Source organism: Phyllostomus hastatus, unplaced genomic scaffold (assembly GCF_019186645.2).
Source record: "Phyllostomus hastatus isolate PE091 unplaced genomic scaffold, TTU_PhHast_1.1 phas_contig_34, whole genome shotgun sequence".
Classification (NCBI taxonomy): domain Eukaryota; kingdom Metazoa; phylum Chordata; class Mammalia; order Chiroptera; family Phyllostomidae; genus Phyllostomus; species Phyllostomus hastatus.
This window is the reverse complement of record NW_025333857.1, coordinates 46,789,602-46,807,983: the sequence shown is the minus strand read 5'-3', so window position 1 is coordinate 46,807,983 and position 18,382 is coordinate 46,789,602. Positions and strand designations below refer to the sequence as shown.

At 52.1% G+C, this 18,382-nt stretch overlaps 1 protein-coding gene across 3 annotated transcripts; it reads right to left on the bottom strand.

The window, feature by feature from the left end:
- Positions 1-66: 66 nt before the first annotated feature.
- NPR2 (natriuretic peptide receptor 2) lies at positions 67-17,835 on the bottom strand. Of its 3 annotated transcripts, XM_045840692.1 has the most exons (22): positions 16,350-17,835; positions 15,288-15,493; positions 9,400-9,513; positions 8,961-9,096; positions 8,624-8,718; positions 8,265-8,397; positions 7,949-8,033; positions 7,329-7,449; positions 7,092-7,166; positions 6,804-6,881; positions 6,480-6,584; positions 6,288-6,359; positions 4,416-4,575; positions 4,078-4,233; positions 3,831-3,999; positions 3,512-3,658; positions 2,942-3,065; positions 2,475-2,543; positions 1,057-1,231; positions 887-985; positions 536-627; positions 67-400 (listed from the first exon to the last, which is right to left on the bottom strand). In XM_045840692.1, exons 1-22 carry the CDS (start codon positions 17,026-17,028, stop codon positions 335-337), a joined length of 3,156 nt encoding a protein of 1,051 aa, XP_045696648.1. In that variant the 5' UTR covers positions 17,029-17,835; the 3' UTR covers positions 67-334. The 3 variants fall into 3 exon arrangements, with proteins under 3 accessions (XP_045696648.1, XP_045696650.1, XP_045696649.1); XM_045840694.1 differs by lacking the exon at positions 7,949-8,033 and having other exon boundaries at positions 8,261-8,397; XM_045840693.1 differs by lacking the exon at positions 7,092-7,166.
- Between the last annotated feature and the right edge of the window lie 547 nt (positions 17,836-18,382).

Genomic DNA, 18,382 nt, shown 5'->3' with positions numbered 1-18,382 from the left:
CCTGAGTTTCTTTGTTCATACCCCCAACACCTTGCCTTGGAGCTGCCCTGACTATGACATCATGGGTTTTGTTGTTGTTGTTGTTGTTGTTTTTATAATTGGCCAAAATATTCTGGTTTAGATACAGATATTTACAGAAGGTAGGGGAGAAGGGGAGCAGGCCAAGAGGGGCAGGCATATATACAAGGCTGAGCTGCAAAGGTCAACAACTTCCACATAAGGGTGATTCCCGTCTCATATGACAATGTCCATTTCTGGGGTATGGAGAGATGATAGCCACTGCCTACCCAGGCACTAGCAGCAGGAGATTATCTGACTTGAAAAGAATTGGAGTTCACAGAAGTCCAGCAGGTCCTTTCCGCTCTCCTAGGAGCCAGTAAGTTCGCATCTTTCCTTTTCCCTGCGAGCAGAGGAGTGGATAAAATTCAGATTCTTCTGTGTTAGTCCCCTTATCTCCCTCTCTTCCCCCAGAGTGATCTTCATAATCGCTTTCCTCCTCCCTTTCCATGCCCCCTTTCCCTTGGTCTGCCATCACCTTCATCTCCACATCTCCCCGAAGCTCTAGCTGGAAGCATCCTAGCTCATCCAGGGCATCCTTGGTGGTAGAGGAGACGTGGATCTTCAGGGCTGGGGTGGGATGGGGGGGTGGGAAGAAGAAGAAAAGAGGCAACAGAAGAATTGGTGGTGTCAGGGAGAGCTTTACCCAACCGCCACCCTCAGGCCGCTCTCCGTCTTCCCAGCACGCATGTCCCAGAACCTAAACATGTCCCAGAATGGGGCAGCCAGGAACTGTGGTCTCATACTGAGAGATTTGGAGAAACCCTGAAAAGAACAAAAGGGCAACACAGATTGAGAGTGAAGCTGGGACCAAAGGCCCATGTCTCACCTTGACCGTTAGACTCCATTCGGGAAGCAGTGTTCACCGTGTCCCCAAAAAGACAATAGCGGGGCATCTTCAGGCCGACAACCCCAGCACAGACCGGTCCTATGAGAAGAAACAGGTTGGGAGAGCCTGGGGAAGGTGGATACTGGGGCTGGAGTGAGAGTTAGCCTTACCCGTGTGGACCCCAATGCGTAGCCTCAGCTGATCATGGGGTCGGTGGCGAATTCGGAAGGAAGAAACTGCATCCAGTAATGCCAGGGCCATACGAGCAATTTCCGGGGCATGGCGTTGACCATTTCGGCCTGGGAGACCGGATACCACCATGTAGGCGTCTCCAATCGTCTCTACCTGATTTGAGAGGGGGACTCACATGTCACTTCTGTCTATGTCAGTGGGAATGGGGAAGAGTAGAAGGGAACCAGCTGGACACCACTGTGAGTCATCCTGACAGCCTGGGAGGCCAAAACATTGACTGGAAAAATAGGTGCCATGGTCCTAAGAATAGATGGGGAAGGGGAATCAAGGGAATCTTTAAATCTTCCTGCTCCGCCCCAGCACCCAGTGAACACTCGGTGAACATTTGCTGAGTGAGTGGACACCCTGCTGGCAACAGGACATGGACAATAGACTGTGCTCTCAGGAAGCGGGAAGCAAGGAGACACGCCAGGCTGAAGAGCAGAGGCAGGAGGAGGTCACGCCGGCCCAAGGAAATGGGCCTCAGACGGCCATCCAAGGTCAGAAGGCAGGTGCTTGGTTTCGTTAGACGTACCGAAGCTGTGTAAGAGACTGTCCCTGTTTTTAGGAACTCAACCCTGAACTGTTTAGGATAAAGGGGCACTATGTCTGAAAGTCACTCTCAAGTGGTTCAGAAGATAATTATGTAGATAACTTTTTAATAAATAAAGCAAATAGGGAAAAATATATAAATTAGTGAATCTGAGTAAAGGGTTTATGGGAAGGCTTTCTTCCAGTCATAACAGAGAGAGTAGAGTAAATCCAAAAGGAAGGGACAAGAATGAATATTTATTATCTATACAATGTCAGGCATTTTCCACAATAAATCTATTCCCATATTACAAATAAAACGCCTGAGGCACAGGGAGCTCCTCCTGTGACTTGCCCCTAGCCGCACACTGAGTCACAGAGCCCATATTCAGATCCAAATCATTGCTGCCCCCAAGCACAATAAAACCCACCCTGTGCTAGCTCAGCAAGTCCAACAAAAACCGTTTACAGCACAGCTCACCCCGCACCCCCAATAAACCATTCCATACCCACATCCTGTATGATTCTTTCATGTTTGGAGGGAATGAAAGAAAAGATGGATAGGCTGTTTTTATACCCCCAGGAAAACGTAGCAGATGGGGGCTACATCTTGTGATGGTTCCGAGGAGGGGACCCTGAGGAGTCACAGGAAATTAGACTGGAATGGAGTTAGAGCACCAAAGCCTCATTTGTCCGCAAAGGGCACTGCAGTGCTAGGGTGCTGGAGACTCAGGAGGGGAAACACCATGGAACAGGGAGGGCACAGGGGGTTCAAGGAGACTGGGTTTTAAAGGGGTCTCAGTAGGAGGGCAGTCCCAGCTCTTACCTTGTAGACGTCGAAGTTGTCAATTATGGCATCAAAGCAGGTGTACAGGTCATTAAGAAGTGTCACTACCTAATGGATGGGAAAGTTGAGGCCCTGAGCCTTGTGTCCAACTTTCTAAGAATTCACCCTGGCTGGTGTGGCTCAGTAGATTGAGTGGCAGCCTGCGAACCAAAGGGTCGCCGGTTCGATTCCCCATTGGGGCACACACCTGGGTTGCAGGCCAGGTCCCCAGCTAGGGGTGCACGAGAGGCAACCTCACACTGATGTTTCTCTCCCACTTTTTCTCCCTCCTTTCACCTTGCTCTAACAATAAGTAAATATTTTTTTAAAAATTCTTAGCCCGAGGGCCATAACAAGATACAGGAACTCCAGAACAAACCGATCTTTCCTATAATCGAGGATCATACGCCTCCGTGAACCTCCCCCACGTCCCCATCCCACCCCGGAATCTCACCCAGGGCACTCACCTGCATTGGGGTGCTCTCTGCTGACAAAGCTGTGAAGCCCACGATGTCACTGAAGTAGATGGTAACACTATCAAAGGCCTCAGCCTGCACAGTCTCTCCCCGTTTTAACTGCTCTGCCACTGAACTAGAAAACCGGGGTGCAGTTTGAGCCAAAAAGAAATGAAATGAGAAAAGAAATGAGTTAGTCCTACCCTGAAAACTGAGCCTGGTGGAGGAGAAGGCAGGCCGCTGGGAAGGCACTGTAGCCTGGCGCAAGGTAAGCGGTACAGTCCATGAGAATTGGAATGGGCTCCCTGGGGACGGGGGCTAAATGTCTCAAGTCAGGACTGTCCTACATACACTTGCTGGAGCAAAGGCATGGTAGACCATTGTCCTAAGAAGGAGGCAGCACAGCGCACGTGGAAACAGAATGGAAATAGTCTCTAGCCAGAAAGGCTCACTGGCGCCAGAGGTAACGAAGCAGGGTTCTAAGCGTTGGAAGGTGAATTCTCAGGAGACTGATGATGAGGCACAATCCAACAGAGCAGAACATGAAAGGGAAAGGCAGGAAGGGGGACACAGAAGTCTCACTGGGGTAGAATTTGGTAGAGCAGAGCCTCCGCCTTGCGCTTCTCCTCCAGATAGGCCTGCGTGCGTTCCTCCACCAGCTTCTCCAGGTTGTTGGCGTACTGCTCCATGCGCAGCAGGAGGTTGTCCAGTATGCTGGTGCCACCCTCCCTGGGTGGGCAGGGAGAGGGAGGCCAGCACATGGCAACTGTTTCAAGATTCTCAAGACTCCCAGGACTTTCTACCCAGCCCGCCCTCTTAGCACCGACCAACCCCACCTCATCCACGAAGCCTGATGAGGCTTCTATCTCTGGGGAGCCCCTGCCCCTCAGTGCCCTCTCACTTGTTAAAGCGGCGAATGAAGGTCTTAATCTGCCCGAAGTCTGGCCGCTCAGCTGGGTCCTGGGCCCAACATCGCTCCATCAGCAAAACTAGTTCTTCATTCAGCTGTGTCCGGTCAATAGTAGGCCGGAAATATGGCCGCTGACCATTTCGGACCTTCTGAACAATCTCTGAAGGCGATAAAGGGTTTGGATGAAGAACAGGGCCCCCCAAGTGGAGGAGGCTGTATGTAGTAGATTGACTCTCACCTTTGGGGCTGAGGTCCAGGCCCTCCACATAGAAAGGGCCACTGCGAAGCGCTATCTCCTGTAAGATGATCCCAAAGCTATAGACATCAGCCTTCTGCATGCCTGTGGTTGGCAAGGGGTTGCCACTGAGCAGTTCTGGGGCAGTCCACAGCTTCTCTGAAAAGAGGGAATCGGCTGGCCAAGTCCTTAAAAGGGGCATTCCCGAGACCACCTGGGCTCTCTCCCATAATGCTGCCCATATTACTGTCACTCCATCTCCCTGTCCTACCCTAGGAGGAAATGACCGGGGCTAGAGGAGCAATACAAAAGTCGGCATGGGGGTTGAGGGGAGGCCTTACTGGCATAGAGGGCGTGGCTGTCATCAGGTTCAGCAGTTGATCGAAAGCTGGCCAGGCCATAGTCTGTGATTTTGAGCACAAAACGACTATCCACCACACAGTTGGAGGACTTGAGACTCCCGTGGCATGCAATGATGCTGTTATGGAGAAAGGCCATGCCCTGCAGGATGTAGAGCAAGTTTCTGGTTTAGGGGACCGCCTGTCCATGAGATGGGCATTAGCTAGCTGCCTGAAGATCTTGGGACCACAAACACAGCACACTAATTGTGGAAGGCCTTCTGTGCAGTTCCCACCCAAGGAAGCAGGCGGAATAGAAGAATCATCCCTTCCTTGTACCAAATGCAATCTCCTGGTACTCACTCAGGCACCAGGGACCGGAGACATGCTTAAGACAGGGGACAAGGGGAGCTATCAACTGTTAGCCTGTCAATCTTCTGAGCAGGGAAGGAAACAGAACTACGAGGGTAAACTCCAAGAATGACATGACACCCGTGGCGGCCTCAAACGCATAGCCACTACTTAGGAAGACATGGCTGGAGACCGGAGTATCGAGAGTACCTAGATGCATCAAGGAAGACTAGTTGTAAACTTTAATGTATACCCATGTGTAGGCAAGCAGGTCAGGATGAAGGAGGAACATGATCTACCAGAGGGGGTGCCGGGCCAGAAAGAAGGTGCAGAAAATAGAAAATTAGAAAAATCTGGATTAAAAAAAAAACCTGGAAAATGGACAAAAGTAGGAGACAGCTGCCAAGCTAGTGCAGCAGCCTGACACTTCCGGCCCCGTGGGGCCAAGAGGAGAGAACCTTTGCCTGTGAGGGACAAGAGGGCAGGTCCTAAAGAGGCAGAGCGGTGCTTCCCAGAAGGAAACCCTGGGGCCCACCCAAGCCCGGGCCGGTGGCACGGAAAAAGAATACAATGTTTTGTGTGCTACCCAAAACACCTCTGCCTGACGTTTAGGCTCCAGACTGAAACAATTCATAGCTCTAGTCTCTGTGAACTCTTCCTTTTCATTCCTTTCCATATCAACAAAACCTTTGGGAATCTCCACATTTGTGAATACAAAGTGACCAGGCTCCTGACTTTGTTCCAGACTACTTTCCCAGAGTCACGTTTTTCTTGTATTTATCAGCACACCTCCAGCTGGGCACCACATCAACTTTTTATCTTCTTTATATTTTTATCATGTAATAGCAAGCTTTCACACACACACACACACAAAATGTTAAATAGCCTCATGAGAATTAAGCAGAAAAAATCAAACCAGCTTCAAGTCGGGGGTGAAGGATACACTAATCTAGCTAATTGGCTCTGGCACTTGCTTCTCAAAGCCTGTCCAACTCCTGCAAGACCCAAACGTACACCCTCGCAAATCCACAGACCTCTGGGCCACCTGAAACTAGCTGACACCTAGTATATACCAAAGGTTTAGTATAATGTTCCTTAGTTGCTTAGTTTTACTAGTAAATATTTTTTACATTTCAATTTTTCAGACCAAAAGAGCAGATACATGAAATACTGGTCAGAGAGTAAATGATGAAAAAAAGAGAGAAATATTTTTAGAGACTACATTCATCTTTTCCCTGCTCTGGGATTTTAATATATGCTCTTGGAGGGTGAAAAACAAACAAACAAAGAGAGAGATCTGAAATATCTCTAACAAGTACAGGACTCTCTGTGGCAGATAAAACTCATTTCCCCCATGAAAAGCCCCAGACCCTTTGCTTATCCATTATTGCCCAACAACAAGAAGAAGGGAGATGGAGAGTGTGGGGCTTTCAGAGGACTAGAAGGAAAAGTCATAAGCAAAGATTGAAAGATCAAGGCGTTGTAAAGTGGATGAGCTCTTAAAGAGGCACAGAGAAGACTCACCTTAACAAGGTCATTAATGAGTGAATAACGAAACATCCAGTCCAAGTTGATGCTGTCATTTTCCAGAATATCCTGGCAAGTGACATGAAATAGATTATGTGACTATCCCAGTCCCACTAGCTGTCACCTGCATGGAGCCAGTGTAGCTCTGGACCTATCTCCCCACCCTTGGGACCCCCACCTATCCCTCACCTGCAAACTCCCACGAGTACAATATTCAGTGACGATGCAAATGTTGGGAGGGTCTATGCAAGCACCAATGAAGCGAGTGAGGTGGTTGAATTGAACATCTCTCATCTAGGGGAAAAAAGGGGAAGTAGAAGAGAATTGAAAGCTATAAATTAGAGAAATCTCCCACTATATGGGAGGACCTTTCTCTTAACTGTACCTACAACTTTAAGCCATTTTTAAATGAAGCCGCTGCCCTCCTAGCCAATTTCACTGTTCCACAGTCCTCCCCTTTCTCTTCCTCATCCCTGTGTACCCCTTGACTTCAACCCATGCACCTTTACGTACATGTTTGAGTTCAAACAGAACCTGCCGGGTCAGCTCGATACGCTTCTTATTCACATGTTTGATGGCCACAACGTTCCCCTGATAGTGGGAGTAAAAGGGGGAAAGGAAAATTAGTATCAGCAGGCGTTTGTGGGTGCTAGGAACACTGCAGAACTGTGGGAGCATCGAGGAGCTCAGCTGGACTTAGAGAGGAGGGCTATGTGGGGCAGAGGTTCATGGGAAGAGGCGACAGATGGGGATGAGACAGGATGAAATGGTGGGGACCAGAACAAGCGGATGACTGTTCACCTTGAAGTGACCGGTGTTGGCAAAGATCTGGTATTTCCCATGGGCTGTCATAAGCGAGCCGTAACTGGATCCCCGCTGGGGCCAAGGGCAACATGGAGGCGGAAGGATGAAAGGAACATTAGATGGCGGTGGTGGCGCAGGGGCTATCATTACAGGCCGATGTGCTGGGAAAGGTCCAGGGTCGGAAAGGACAGGAACTCAGAGGAAAGCAGAGGGACAGCTGAGACAGGGGCTCACCAGTGACAGTGTGAGGCGACTGCCTGCACCTTTGTGATACCGCTCTGAATTGCCGAACTGCAGCTCTTCCCAGCGAATGCGCCACAGCATGCTGGCCAGCTCCTTCTCCAGCATCAGCTTTCTGTAAGGACTGCACACCTCAGTTGACTGGCCAGCCCAATCCTACCACCCCACAAACCAGCAGTGGGGTGCAGGGGCCTCCCGGCAGCTCCTGAAGCTGCAGTTGCTGCACCCGAGACACAGGACTGAGACAGAAGGTTGCACTGTTGGCGCACCTAACGCTGTCCCGGGCTCATTTAGAAGCACAGAGGCCAAAGGTAGAAGTTTTTCTTAAGATGGTAGCATCCATGGGAAATTCACCTTTGCCCTTGTAAGACCCCACTCAAAATCACCAGTTAGCACACGCAGTCTCAAACAAAAAGTGGAAAGACAACACCGAGGCTAAAAAGACAACTAAAGGAAACGGCCAGAGAGGAGGACGTGACATCTAAGAGACAACCACCAAGTTAAGAGGCCTGCCCCCACCCTCGGTCCAGGGACCCCTGGCCTCAGCCAGAAGGCTGTGTGGCAGTGTGTGTGGGGGCGGGGGGGAGTAGGTGGGTGGATAGCCCAGGACTCACCGGAAAATGAGAAAGCTGGAAACACCAAACATGATGAAGGTGATTCCCGTGCCCAGAGCCACAATTGCCAGAGTTGAAAGTGGAGCTAAAGGGGAGAGTGGGACCCTGAGAAAGACTGTGTGTGGAGCTGGAGGAGCAGGAAGGGTGATGCGCAGGGCACAGGGAGCACACAGACCTCTCGAGGGAAAGAAGTGACGAGGGGGAGTAGAAGTAGAGGGAAGAGCAGGGTTAAGGTGGGGGGGGCCGTCAGTGAGGTGCGGGAGAAGAATGGAAATAAAGAGAGGAAAGATTGCTCCCAGTCCCTGCACACACCCACTTTTATCACAGGATGGGTCGTCCAAGTCAAAGGCACAGGGGGGATTGTCCAAGGGGGGCGCCCCTTTCACCCAGGGGATAGGCCGTCCTGTCCACCAAATCTGCTTCTCGGCTCCTGAGTAGTGGGCTGCAGGCTGTGAGGAAGGAGAGAACTGGGCCCACGGGCCTGCTCCCCCGGCCTCCTCCCCGGGACCCCAGTTATTTGACTGCTTTTCTCCCCAACCTCCTACCCACCCAGGATGCAGCTCCAGCAGAGAAGATAAGTCCCTGCCTCTAGTACCTTTGATTTGGCCCCCACTGAACCCTGGAAAGCTAAACTTGCAGGGCCCACACTCTCCTCCTCGTCTCCTCCCCCATCACCTGAAAGTCCCCAGAATCCAGGTCTCCCATGGCCCACAGGACAAAATCAGTCTCCCGGTCATTGTTCTTGTCCATAACAACCAGTCCAGTTACACCTAAGATGGAAAAGCGTAGCCCTTACTTCAAGATCTACCCTAGGCCCCTCTCAGATCTCCACAGTTCCTCCAACTGCCTCGGGGTCCATCTCTGACCCCGATTTTAACATGCGTCCACCTCTGCCAGGCCCTCTGATCCCTACTAACCCTCCTCCCCGCCCCAGCACCTGTATTCTCTTCTGCCCACTCCACTCCTGAGCCTAACAGCAGCCCTCTGGGCTCCATCTGGCCCTCTTCATTACCATGGTATCTCCGTCCCTGCATTTTTTCCACAATTCGAAGTCCATCCGCCCGGGTGCCCCCTTCCTGTATCGTTTCGTTCAGGACTTCCGCGTACAGCAGGATCCCGTCATAGAAGCAGCCGGCGATGAGGTTCATCTGGGGGTGGCAATTTCAGCAGTGCTCCACAATTGTCCTGCCAGGCTCCCTTCCCCGGCTCCCCTGCCCTCGGCTGGAATCTCCTTCTACCTCTTCTCTCCTGTGGTTTGACCTCTTCCCTCCTCTCATTCCTAAGGTGCCATCCCTACCTCAGTGGACACTAGGGCAGAAGGAAAATCCTGGATGGAAGGGGACAGCCCCCAAAGCAGGGCTGGCTACACAGCTGCGGCTTAATGCTGAGTTAGGGAGAAGAGCCTTCCCTCAAAGCCTGGCCTGATTCTCAGGAAAGAGAGGTCTACTTACCAGGGAGGGGGCCAGCTCCACACCAAAATCTTCCCGGGCTCTGATCAGCAGACGATTCTGGAATTCCTGATACTCGGGATTTGGGGGTTCTCGGTACGTGATGATCAGTACCGTCTGTACCAACAGCACATGAGGAAAATGAACAGGATGTTCAAGACAGGCATCGGGGAAGGGAGGAAGCAGGAGAGGGAAACTTGGTGAAATACACGTGATATGAAATATACATGGATGAGTCTGAAGGGCGAGAGGACGCTAAACTCTGTGTTGTGTGCCTGTGGGGGGGAGGGTATGTGGTGTGTGTTTAATACATCTGAGGAGAGGGAGCGGCACGCCTCCGTAAAAAGGTACAGAGGATTGTTCTGGGACACTGGAGCCTTGGAAACAGGTGAAGCCAACTCCGTCCCCAAAACCCGGCCCCTGCCTGAAGCCCCTGTCCTTGCCTAGGCCTCCCGGCAGGGCTGCCACAGCACTCCCAGCATATCTGCCCCGTCCTTTCCGGGTACCTGCTCACTGTCAAAGGCGCCCCTGATCAACAGCTCCTCTCTGAGGTGCTAATTACTGTTAACATTATCAGTACAATGTTTACATTTCCATTCAGGACTTTTGAAAACAGTATCTCCACCTAGTGAATCAAAGAGATTCCAGGTCCTAGGAGAATGGCGGGAAGTATTTTGAGGCAGAGATTCCATCCGTGAAAAGCCGAGAGCCCATTTGTTTCACGTGTGTGAAACACCTGCCAGAAGCAGTGCGGGCCTGCACACTGACACGGCCCTACACGTCACTGGGTAATAGACATACATCACAGAGAAAACACAGTCACACACCTACACACATTTCATAGATAAGCTAATGACACGTTTGGTCTCAGCCATGCACACATCTCACTGGCCACAAGTCAGTGTGTCTCTGTCTCTCACTGTGGTGTCTGCCTGGCCCCCGCCGGCCTCACACCTTTCCCCTTTCTTAGCTGATGGCGTGCTGGCCTCCATCTCCCCCCAGACTTGCACAATCACTGAGACCAGCCTCTGCCTTGAACAGGAAACTGGCTCCACAACCTCAGGGAAAGACTTCAGATCAATACATATTGTAAAATGTGACTTTGAGAGATGACAGATTTAAATCTAGACATTTCTATCAGTTTCATTAATTCCTGTCACAGAAAGCACACACAGACCATAAAGATACTAGATACATCACACATGATCTATTGCATATCAATTCATTCCAGGTAGGAAATAATGAAGTCAATTTCTTTTTTTTTTTCCCCTTCTGTTTACAGCTTCTGTTGTGCATCAGGACTAACTACATTGTCTTCCCCTGGATTGCTATAGAAACTTTTTATCTCTTCTTTAGAGTGAGGGGAAGGGAGAAAGAGAGGGAGAGAAACATCAATGTGCACACAGAAGAAACATTGATTGGTGGCCTCTCACACGCCCCCAACATGCCTGACCCACAACGCAGGCGTGTGCCCTGACTGGGAATGGAACCAGCAACCTTACAGTTTGCAGGTCAGTGCGCAATTCACTGAGCCACACCAGCCAGGGCTGGAGTCAATTTCTTATGTACATTCATTATATTAGACTGGAGTTTGTTTTATGATGTAATTATTCTTACTGGAGCATTTTGATGCTTGATTGCACACTTCTAATACTTTCTCGCTCTCAGGCAAAATTAAAAAGGAGAGGGGGATTGAGGATGGTGTTGAAAGAGTTCTTTCATTAACACCTGGTCCAAGAAAAGAAAAATAGAAGGGTAGGATATTGTCAGTGTAAAAAGTCAGTGAAAGAGCTGGAAAAGATCAGGTCGAACACAATTTATGTTTCAATATAAAGGCTGATGATAGGTTTTTAATGCTTTCTAAACACCTAGTAAACTTAGATTTGTTTGCTAGATTAGCAGTTCTCAAACTTTTTGGTCTCATGACCCCTTTACACTACTAAAAATTATTGAGGACCCCAAAGAGCTTTTGTGTATTTGTATTACATCTATCATATTTAAAATACTAGAAATTAAAACTGACAAATTTTTAAAACACATGTACACTTCCCATAGCTGCCAGAGTAATGACATCATCACAGGTCACGTAGCTTCTGGAAAACTCCACTGTACAATCATGGAAGAATGAGGGTGACAGAGGCAAATAACATCTTAGCATGATTTTTAAAATAGTTTTGACTTCATGGTTCCCTTAAAGGATTCCGGGGCCCCCGGGATCTCAAGACCACACTTTGAAAACTGCTATGCTAGACTCTGTTTTGCTGTGGTTACTAGCTAGGAGAGAGGGGCGGGGGGAAGAGAGAGAGAGAGAGAGGGAGAGAGAGAGAGAGGAAGAAGAAGGAGGAGAAGAGGAGGGGAGGGGGGAGGAAGAAGGAGGAGGAGGGGGAGAAGAAGAGGAAGGAGGAGGAGGGAGGGGAATGACCTCACAAGAGTTTCCGTGTGTGAGGGGGGGGGTTAAAGAGAAGGTGAAGGTAAATAATTGTGTCCCATTTCATAGTGGACCCCAGGTGAAAAAAACAAGCAAAGGCTGCCGAAAATGGCTCTATCAGTGGGTAAAAGCCAAGAGTGCACCTAGGAAATAAGCAAGGGCAGCAGAGGGGACCCCTGCCCCTGCCCCAGCCCAGGACCTGCTCCAGCAGCCACAGGAAGCCCTGTTATCTGTGGTCTAAAAAGCCAAAGAACGGTTTCCCGAAGAGGCTCAGCCTTACATGCAACCCTCGGTCTAGTGCCTATTCCATTCCAGCTGCTGGCGTCCCCTCTCTGTAACCCAATGTCATGCTGGTCACCTTGGTTGAGACCTCTGCCTGGGCTTCTGACCCTGTAGTCCTCAAATGCTCAGCCTAGGCCTCTCGGTCCTTAGAGCCCTGTCATTTGCATATTCAGTTCCACTGTATCTGCTTGTTCTTCCCTACCCTGGTTGATCATCTTGATATTAGAGTCCCTGCTAGGTCTACTCCTGTCTGGACGAATCCCTAGTCCTCTCCCTGCTCTCCCCAACATGCACCTCAACCCAATTCAAGAAATGCATGCTCGGCACAAGGAACACAGAGATGAGCACGGTTGCTGCCCTCCAGCAAACTACCCAGCAGGGGCTGGGACCTTTCCTGGAGCACGTGACCCTCCTGGAAAAGCTTTGGGTATCTGTATCAAGGACTCTGCTGCCACGTTTTTTCAGACTGGCCTGCTTCTGGACCCCAGTGGGTCAGGTGTCTCTGGGGAGGGCACTCTGCTCTTCGGCCCTTGGCTGGAGCTGACCATCCAATTTCCGTCACCCCACCCTGCTTCGGCTCTGGAAAAAGACACCTCATCACCCCCCCACTCCACCGCAAAGCCTTGGTTCTCCCTTCGGCATATTCTTGACTGCCTGTTTCCTCTTCTGCTGTGTTGTAGCAAACTCTTTGTTTTTCTGTCTGAATAGTGCCTACAACGAGCGGGAGAACTGAGAATTAATTTATATAACTGATTGTTAGCTGACTAGATCCCTCCTCTAGGATCCCCCCTTACTGTAAGTGCTGGGGCCCCTTGGCTACTAGAAATTCTCACACAAGAAACAGGTGTTTCTTTCACAGAAAAAAAATACATCCCAAAAGCTATGGAATCGTCTCATCCAGGAGGGTCATAGGGACCCTCCTTGACCACACTAGCTAAAATACAATCCCCTTGTTATCTTCATCTCAGACCAGTTTATTCTCCCTCCCCCCACCTCTGTAAGTAACTCATCACAATTTATTCTATATTTGTATTTATTTGCTCAATGTCTGTCTATCCTATTAATGGAAGCTCCAAAAAGGCAGGGACTACATCTGTTATGTTCTCCACTGTATACCATTCTCCACTGTGTACCTAGCACAGTGAGTGAGACATAAAAGGTGCTCCATAAACAATAATAGAATAAGTCAGTCTTCAAATGAATCAACACTGACTGAATAATGTACAAGTTCTACAGTAGACAGGGGTAAGCACAAAAGAGGAACACAGGGATTCAGGAATAGTTTCTTAGAAGGGAAGATAATCAGTCTGAGTCTTGAAGAATACACAAGCATCATTCAGATGAACAAAGGTGAGAAGAATATTTTAGTCAAAAGTTAGGGAGTAAACGAAACCTGTCCTGCCACCGCCTACGTTCAAGTGTGGCGGCCACAGATCACACTCAGGCATGCAAACAGACGATGTCATTCGCAGTCAGACACACGCTAGTCAGTCACAGTCACACGTACAAATCTTACTCACCTACGTCCAGCCCTTACACGCATTACTTAGAGTCAAAGTATCTCCAGGTTGAAAAGACCTTAAGGCTACCCCATACACTGGCTTACATCCTTTTTGGGAAAAGGAGGAATATCGATAAATAAATAAGAAATGCTTATGTACATAAGTCAGTGAAAATCTGTGGAAAAATCAGGGAACAATTCATGGGTATGATCTGGAGAGGCAGAGATTTGGGGAAAGGGAAGGAAGAGTATTCCAGACCAAAGAATAAAAGAGCACCCTGGCAGGTGTGGCTCAGTGGATTGAGTACCAGCCTGTGAACTGAAAGGTCACTGGTTCGATTCCTAGTCAGGGCACATGCCTGGGTTGTGTGGGCCAGGTCAATGTATCTCTCACACACTGATGTTTCTCTCCCTCTCTTTCTCCCTCCTTTCCCTTCTCTCTAAGAATAAATAAATAAAATCCCTTTTTAAAAAAAGAATCAAAGAGCATAAAGATGGGGAGATGGGGTGGGGAGGAGGAAGGGTAGGGATGCCCAGGGGTAAAGGGAGTACTTGGCATGACGAGCATTGGGAGGTAAGACTGAAAAAGTAGGTTGAGGACAGACTGCAGGAGGTCTTCAATGAACTAATAATTTGGAGCTTAATTCTATAGGAAATAAGTCATTGAGCGTTTTGATAAGAGGAGTGAAATGAACAGTCACGTCAATGCTCCCTACAAATTGTTCCTCAAATCCCCTTCTTTCCGTTCCTGCTGTTATCACCCTAGTTCAAGGTCATATCAGCTCACTCCATTCTAACCTATTACAAGTGGTCTCACTGCTTCTAGCCTCCTCTTCCTCCAATCCAACCTGAAATCTGTCACTGCATTTCTCTTCACAAAAAAATCTCAAGGATCCCACATTTAAGTCCAAGTGCCTTGATCTTAGAGTCACGTTTCAATCTGAGTATGCCTTAATGTGATTATATCTCAGCAACATTGCTTCCTGTATCTACTTCAGGCGAACCCTTCTTTCCCGTCAGGCCAGGACCTTCTTGGTCCCCCACGCATGCCTGTTCCAATCTTCCTCTTTGCTCAGGCCGCCTGGATCCGCGCTCACACCCTGACTAGGAATACGACATCTATCTTTAAAGTCACAGTAGTGCCTCACCCCTTTAAAAAAGTCACCCCTCACTGCAGCCACACTGAGTCTCCCTCCTCTGAACCACTCAAGTTCTTTTTTCAAAATCTTTATTGTGTCTTTTTCCCATTATCATGGAGTCCCCTTTAAAGTTCTTAGTGTCTGTTCCAGGACACATAATCATATCCTCGCTCGCTCTTGTATCTAATTGTATCACATCATTCCTCACTTCTCCAGAAAGGGTGAAAGCCCTCCAACCGGCTGGGACCAGATATTTTCCTGAACCTTTCTTCCCCACGCTGCACTCAGCTACTGGTGCTTAGAAAAGTCAGTGTTCTGGGACCTGGGGAGGCTGCCCTAGCAGACACACTGCAGAAGAGTCACAAAGGTGGGGAAGTAAGAAAGAACGATACTAAACTAGAAAGCCTCTGCTCACTTCACTCCCGCAGGTCACAATTCCTGCGATGCTCCTGGGGTTTCTGTGGGGTCTTGAGAGAGAGACAGAGACCCTCCAAAGAAGCTCCATTTCCCCCACCTCCTTCAAGTCTGACTTAAATGATACCTGAAAGGCCTCTCTGAGGGCCTGGGCCTGGTCCCAGGTGCGATTGTCCTGCCAGGGCCGACCTGTAGAGCGCGTGGGGCCTGCACGGAGACTCTCTCCAAACACATCCAGGTAAAAGAAGACATAATCCCCATTGGTCAGGTTCTCCCTCTGGGCCTGAAGCAGGATCTCATGCAGCATCTCCAGAGGGCCGCAGATATATACGACTGGGAGCAGGCACACAACAGAGGGGCACCCTGAGAACGTATCCAGGTCCCCAGACAGCCCTCTCTCTGAAACCATCTGCATTTCCATCTTCAGCAAGGAAGAGAGTGCCCTAACCTATTAACCACACCACAGATGCTCCCCACCACGGCCCCCGCCCCCCACCAGCCTGGAGTCTTGTCCTAAGTACCCTGGGGCTGTATGGACCATCTGGCAGAGCTCAGACTAGCTGCAGCCCCCAGAGGAAGGGAGCTATCAGGCTGAAGCCCCTCCTCTCCCCAGACCCCTGCCTGCTGTTCCTAGCCAGCCCTCCTTACTCCCCAACTCTACTGCCCTCCACCCCCACCCCCGCTTTTCCCTAGGCTCATAGGCAATGGCTGCCCAGGATTTCTTAGTGTGAGCTTTACCTGTCTTTCCCAACCCAATCTGCTGAACCCCCAAGCCTATTCATAAAGTCATCACTATTTTAGTGATTTATCATTGACCCACACTACAAGGGGTCTTGGTACCCTAGATCTAGAAGTCTCTGCTCATGCATTTTCAAGTGGTCGTCAACCTCATTCATTACTACTCTAGGGCACTCACATTGCTCCCCAAATTCTATTCCACCCCCCAATCCAGCATTCTCTCTGGACACCAGCTTCACCCCTCACACTTATTCCTTGTTTGCATCCGCCTGTGACGTCGGCGAGCTCCCAGAATATAACGCCTTCGCCCTGCACAGGCCCTCGGTCCACACGTGCATCCGGGCCCCACCACCACACACAGCCCCTCATCCACGGTTTCCACCTGCGCGCTGAGCTCCGGGAATCCAGCGACCCTCCCCCCTGACCCTACAACAGCCCGGGCCACACTCACTGCGCCCGTTGGACCGGATGAAGTGGGCGGCCTGCTCGGGGCCCCCTGGCTCACGGGCATACACGTGGTGCTGCACACTGAGGTTGCTGCCCTGCAGGGCCTCAAAGACGCCCTCGATGGTGAAGTAGTGAGGCCGGTCATCTGTGCGAGCGTCCAGATACAGCAAGGCAGCACGGGTAGTCCAATTGAAGTGCCCATGTAATGTCACTACAAACTCACCCAGCTTGGGAGCAGAGGGCCCAGTGCGGACCAGGGTGCGATAATGCTCATTCTTAGCCGCAAAACCACAGGCTACAGCACCCGCGGTCAGCAAGGGAAGGCGCCAATGTGAGGCAAAGCGGGCGACAGAGGCAGCAGGGTACACGCAACCGGGGCCCAACAGAAGGTCAGGGTCATGGTACAGCTTGAGGTCCACAGCCCCGAGTGGTGCCAGGTACTCAGAGCAGGCGCCATCTAGTTCAGAGCTGACAAACTGCAAGTCCACGGGCAGTGCCCTGCCCAGCGCCTCCACAGCCAGTGCCACAGCAGGACCCACCCGCGGCCAGGCCCAGGCATAGCTCAGGTTGTGTTCCGGCAGCACCACCGCCAGCGTCAGGTTCCGCGTCAGGTTCCGCGCCAGGGGAGGACGCACCCCACCTGCCAGGGCTGCCACCAACAGCAGGAGTGATGGCAGTGCCATGGGGAGGAAGCAGCAGCCCCACCACCCCCAGGACCTGGGGCCACTCCGGCCTACCCTGGAGGCGCACGCGCCACCCAGCCTGCAGCCGGGGGCAGATGGCCAGGGAGAGGAGTGAGGACAAGCTCCACAGGCAGGGATCAAGAGTGGCGGGGTGGGAGAGGAGGAGGTGGAGGAAGGCCCGGGGGGTGGGTAAGGAGTGGGTCTGCCTGCCTAGGGCAGACACTGAGCTCTGAGAGCAGGGTGGCCGGAGGAAGGAGGGACGGAGGGGGCTGCGACTGGGATGGGGGCAGTGAGAGGTGAAGTAGGTTGGCGAATCTAAAGTTAAGAAGGAAAGGGGGATCCGAGGCTGGCATGGGGTGGGGGCTGGGGGGCAGGCTGGTACAAAGAAAAGGCCTGGGGGGACCTCACGGCTGAAGGGGCTAGGAGGGCAGAGGACGGCGACAAGGAGAACCAGGGGGGTAAGGTGGGAAGGGGCCCACGCCGCGGAAGGACTGGGACCATGGGCGGGCGCGAGCGAAGCGAGGCCTGGGCCGGAGGGGAGGGAAAGGCAGGGGTAAGTCTCCCTGTGAAGGCTTCTCCTGAAGCTCCAGCTTGGACTAACGGGCCCAGGGCGCCGGTCCCATCCGGAGCTGCGGCGGCCCCACCCGTGTCCCAGCTCCGCTCCGCTCCGCTCCTCCTGGGCCCGGGCGGCTGGCGCTGCCGGGCGCTTCCTCCCGCCCCCCGCCTGGGCCCCCGGGCGCGCCGCTCGTCCAGGTCAGGTCGCCGTGGCCCGGCCCGTCTCCGCTCGCTGCGCCGGCGGCGGCGGCGGCCGAGTGTGACTCCGCGGGCAGGCCGCCCGCCCCGCCCCCGCCCTCCCCGCCCCCTCCCCGCGCCCGGCCTCCGCCCCCCCGGCGGCCCCACCCTCCGGCGCCGGCCGGCTCCCCGCCTCCACCCCGGACCCGGCGCCCGGGGACCTCCCGGGGCTCCGGCCCACCCGCTGACCACCCGGGGGGATCCGCACGGGGCCGCTCAGGCCGGCGAGGTCCCCGGGCGCCCCGCCACTTCAAGGGCCTGCCCCGGTGCGCCCCACGCCCCGGGGCTCGCCCCGCGTCTCGCACCCTGCGATCGCCCGGAGCCTCTCTTCCCGCCCCCCGCGTCGCCCTCTCTCCGTGGGGCTCCCTCTCTCAACTCCGCGGAGGGCTTCAAACACCCCAGTCTCCAGGAAGCAGTCGGAACCCCCCCAATATTTGGAATCTTCGCTAGTCCTCCACCTAGTAAACCGTAACACCTTCTCATGGCCGGGACCCTCTCCCTCCGTCACCAGCAGACGTGCGGCTCGCGGGAAGACGGGCCCCTCCGGGCCGAGGGGCGCTCA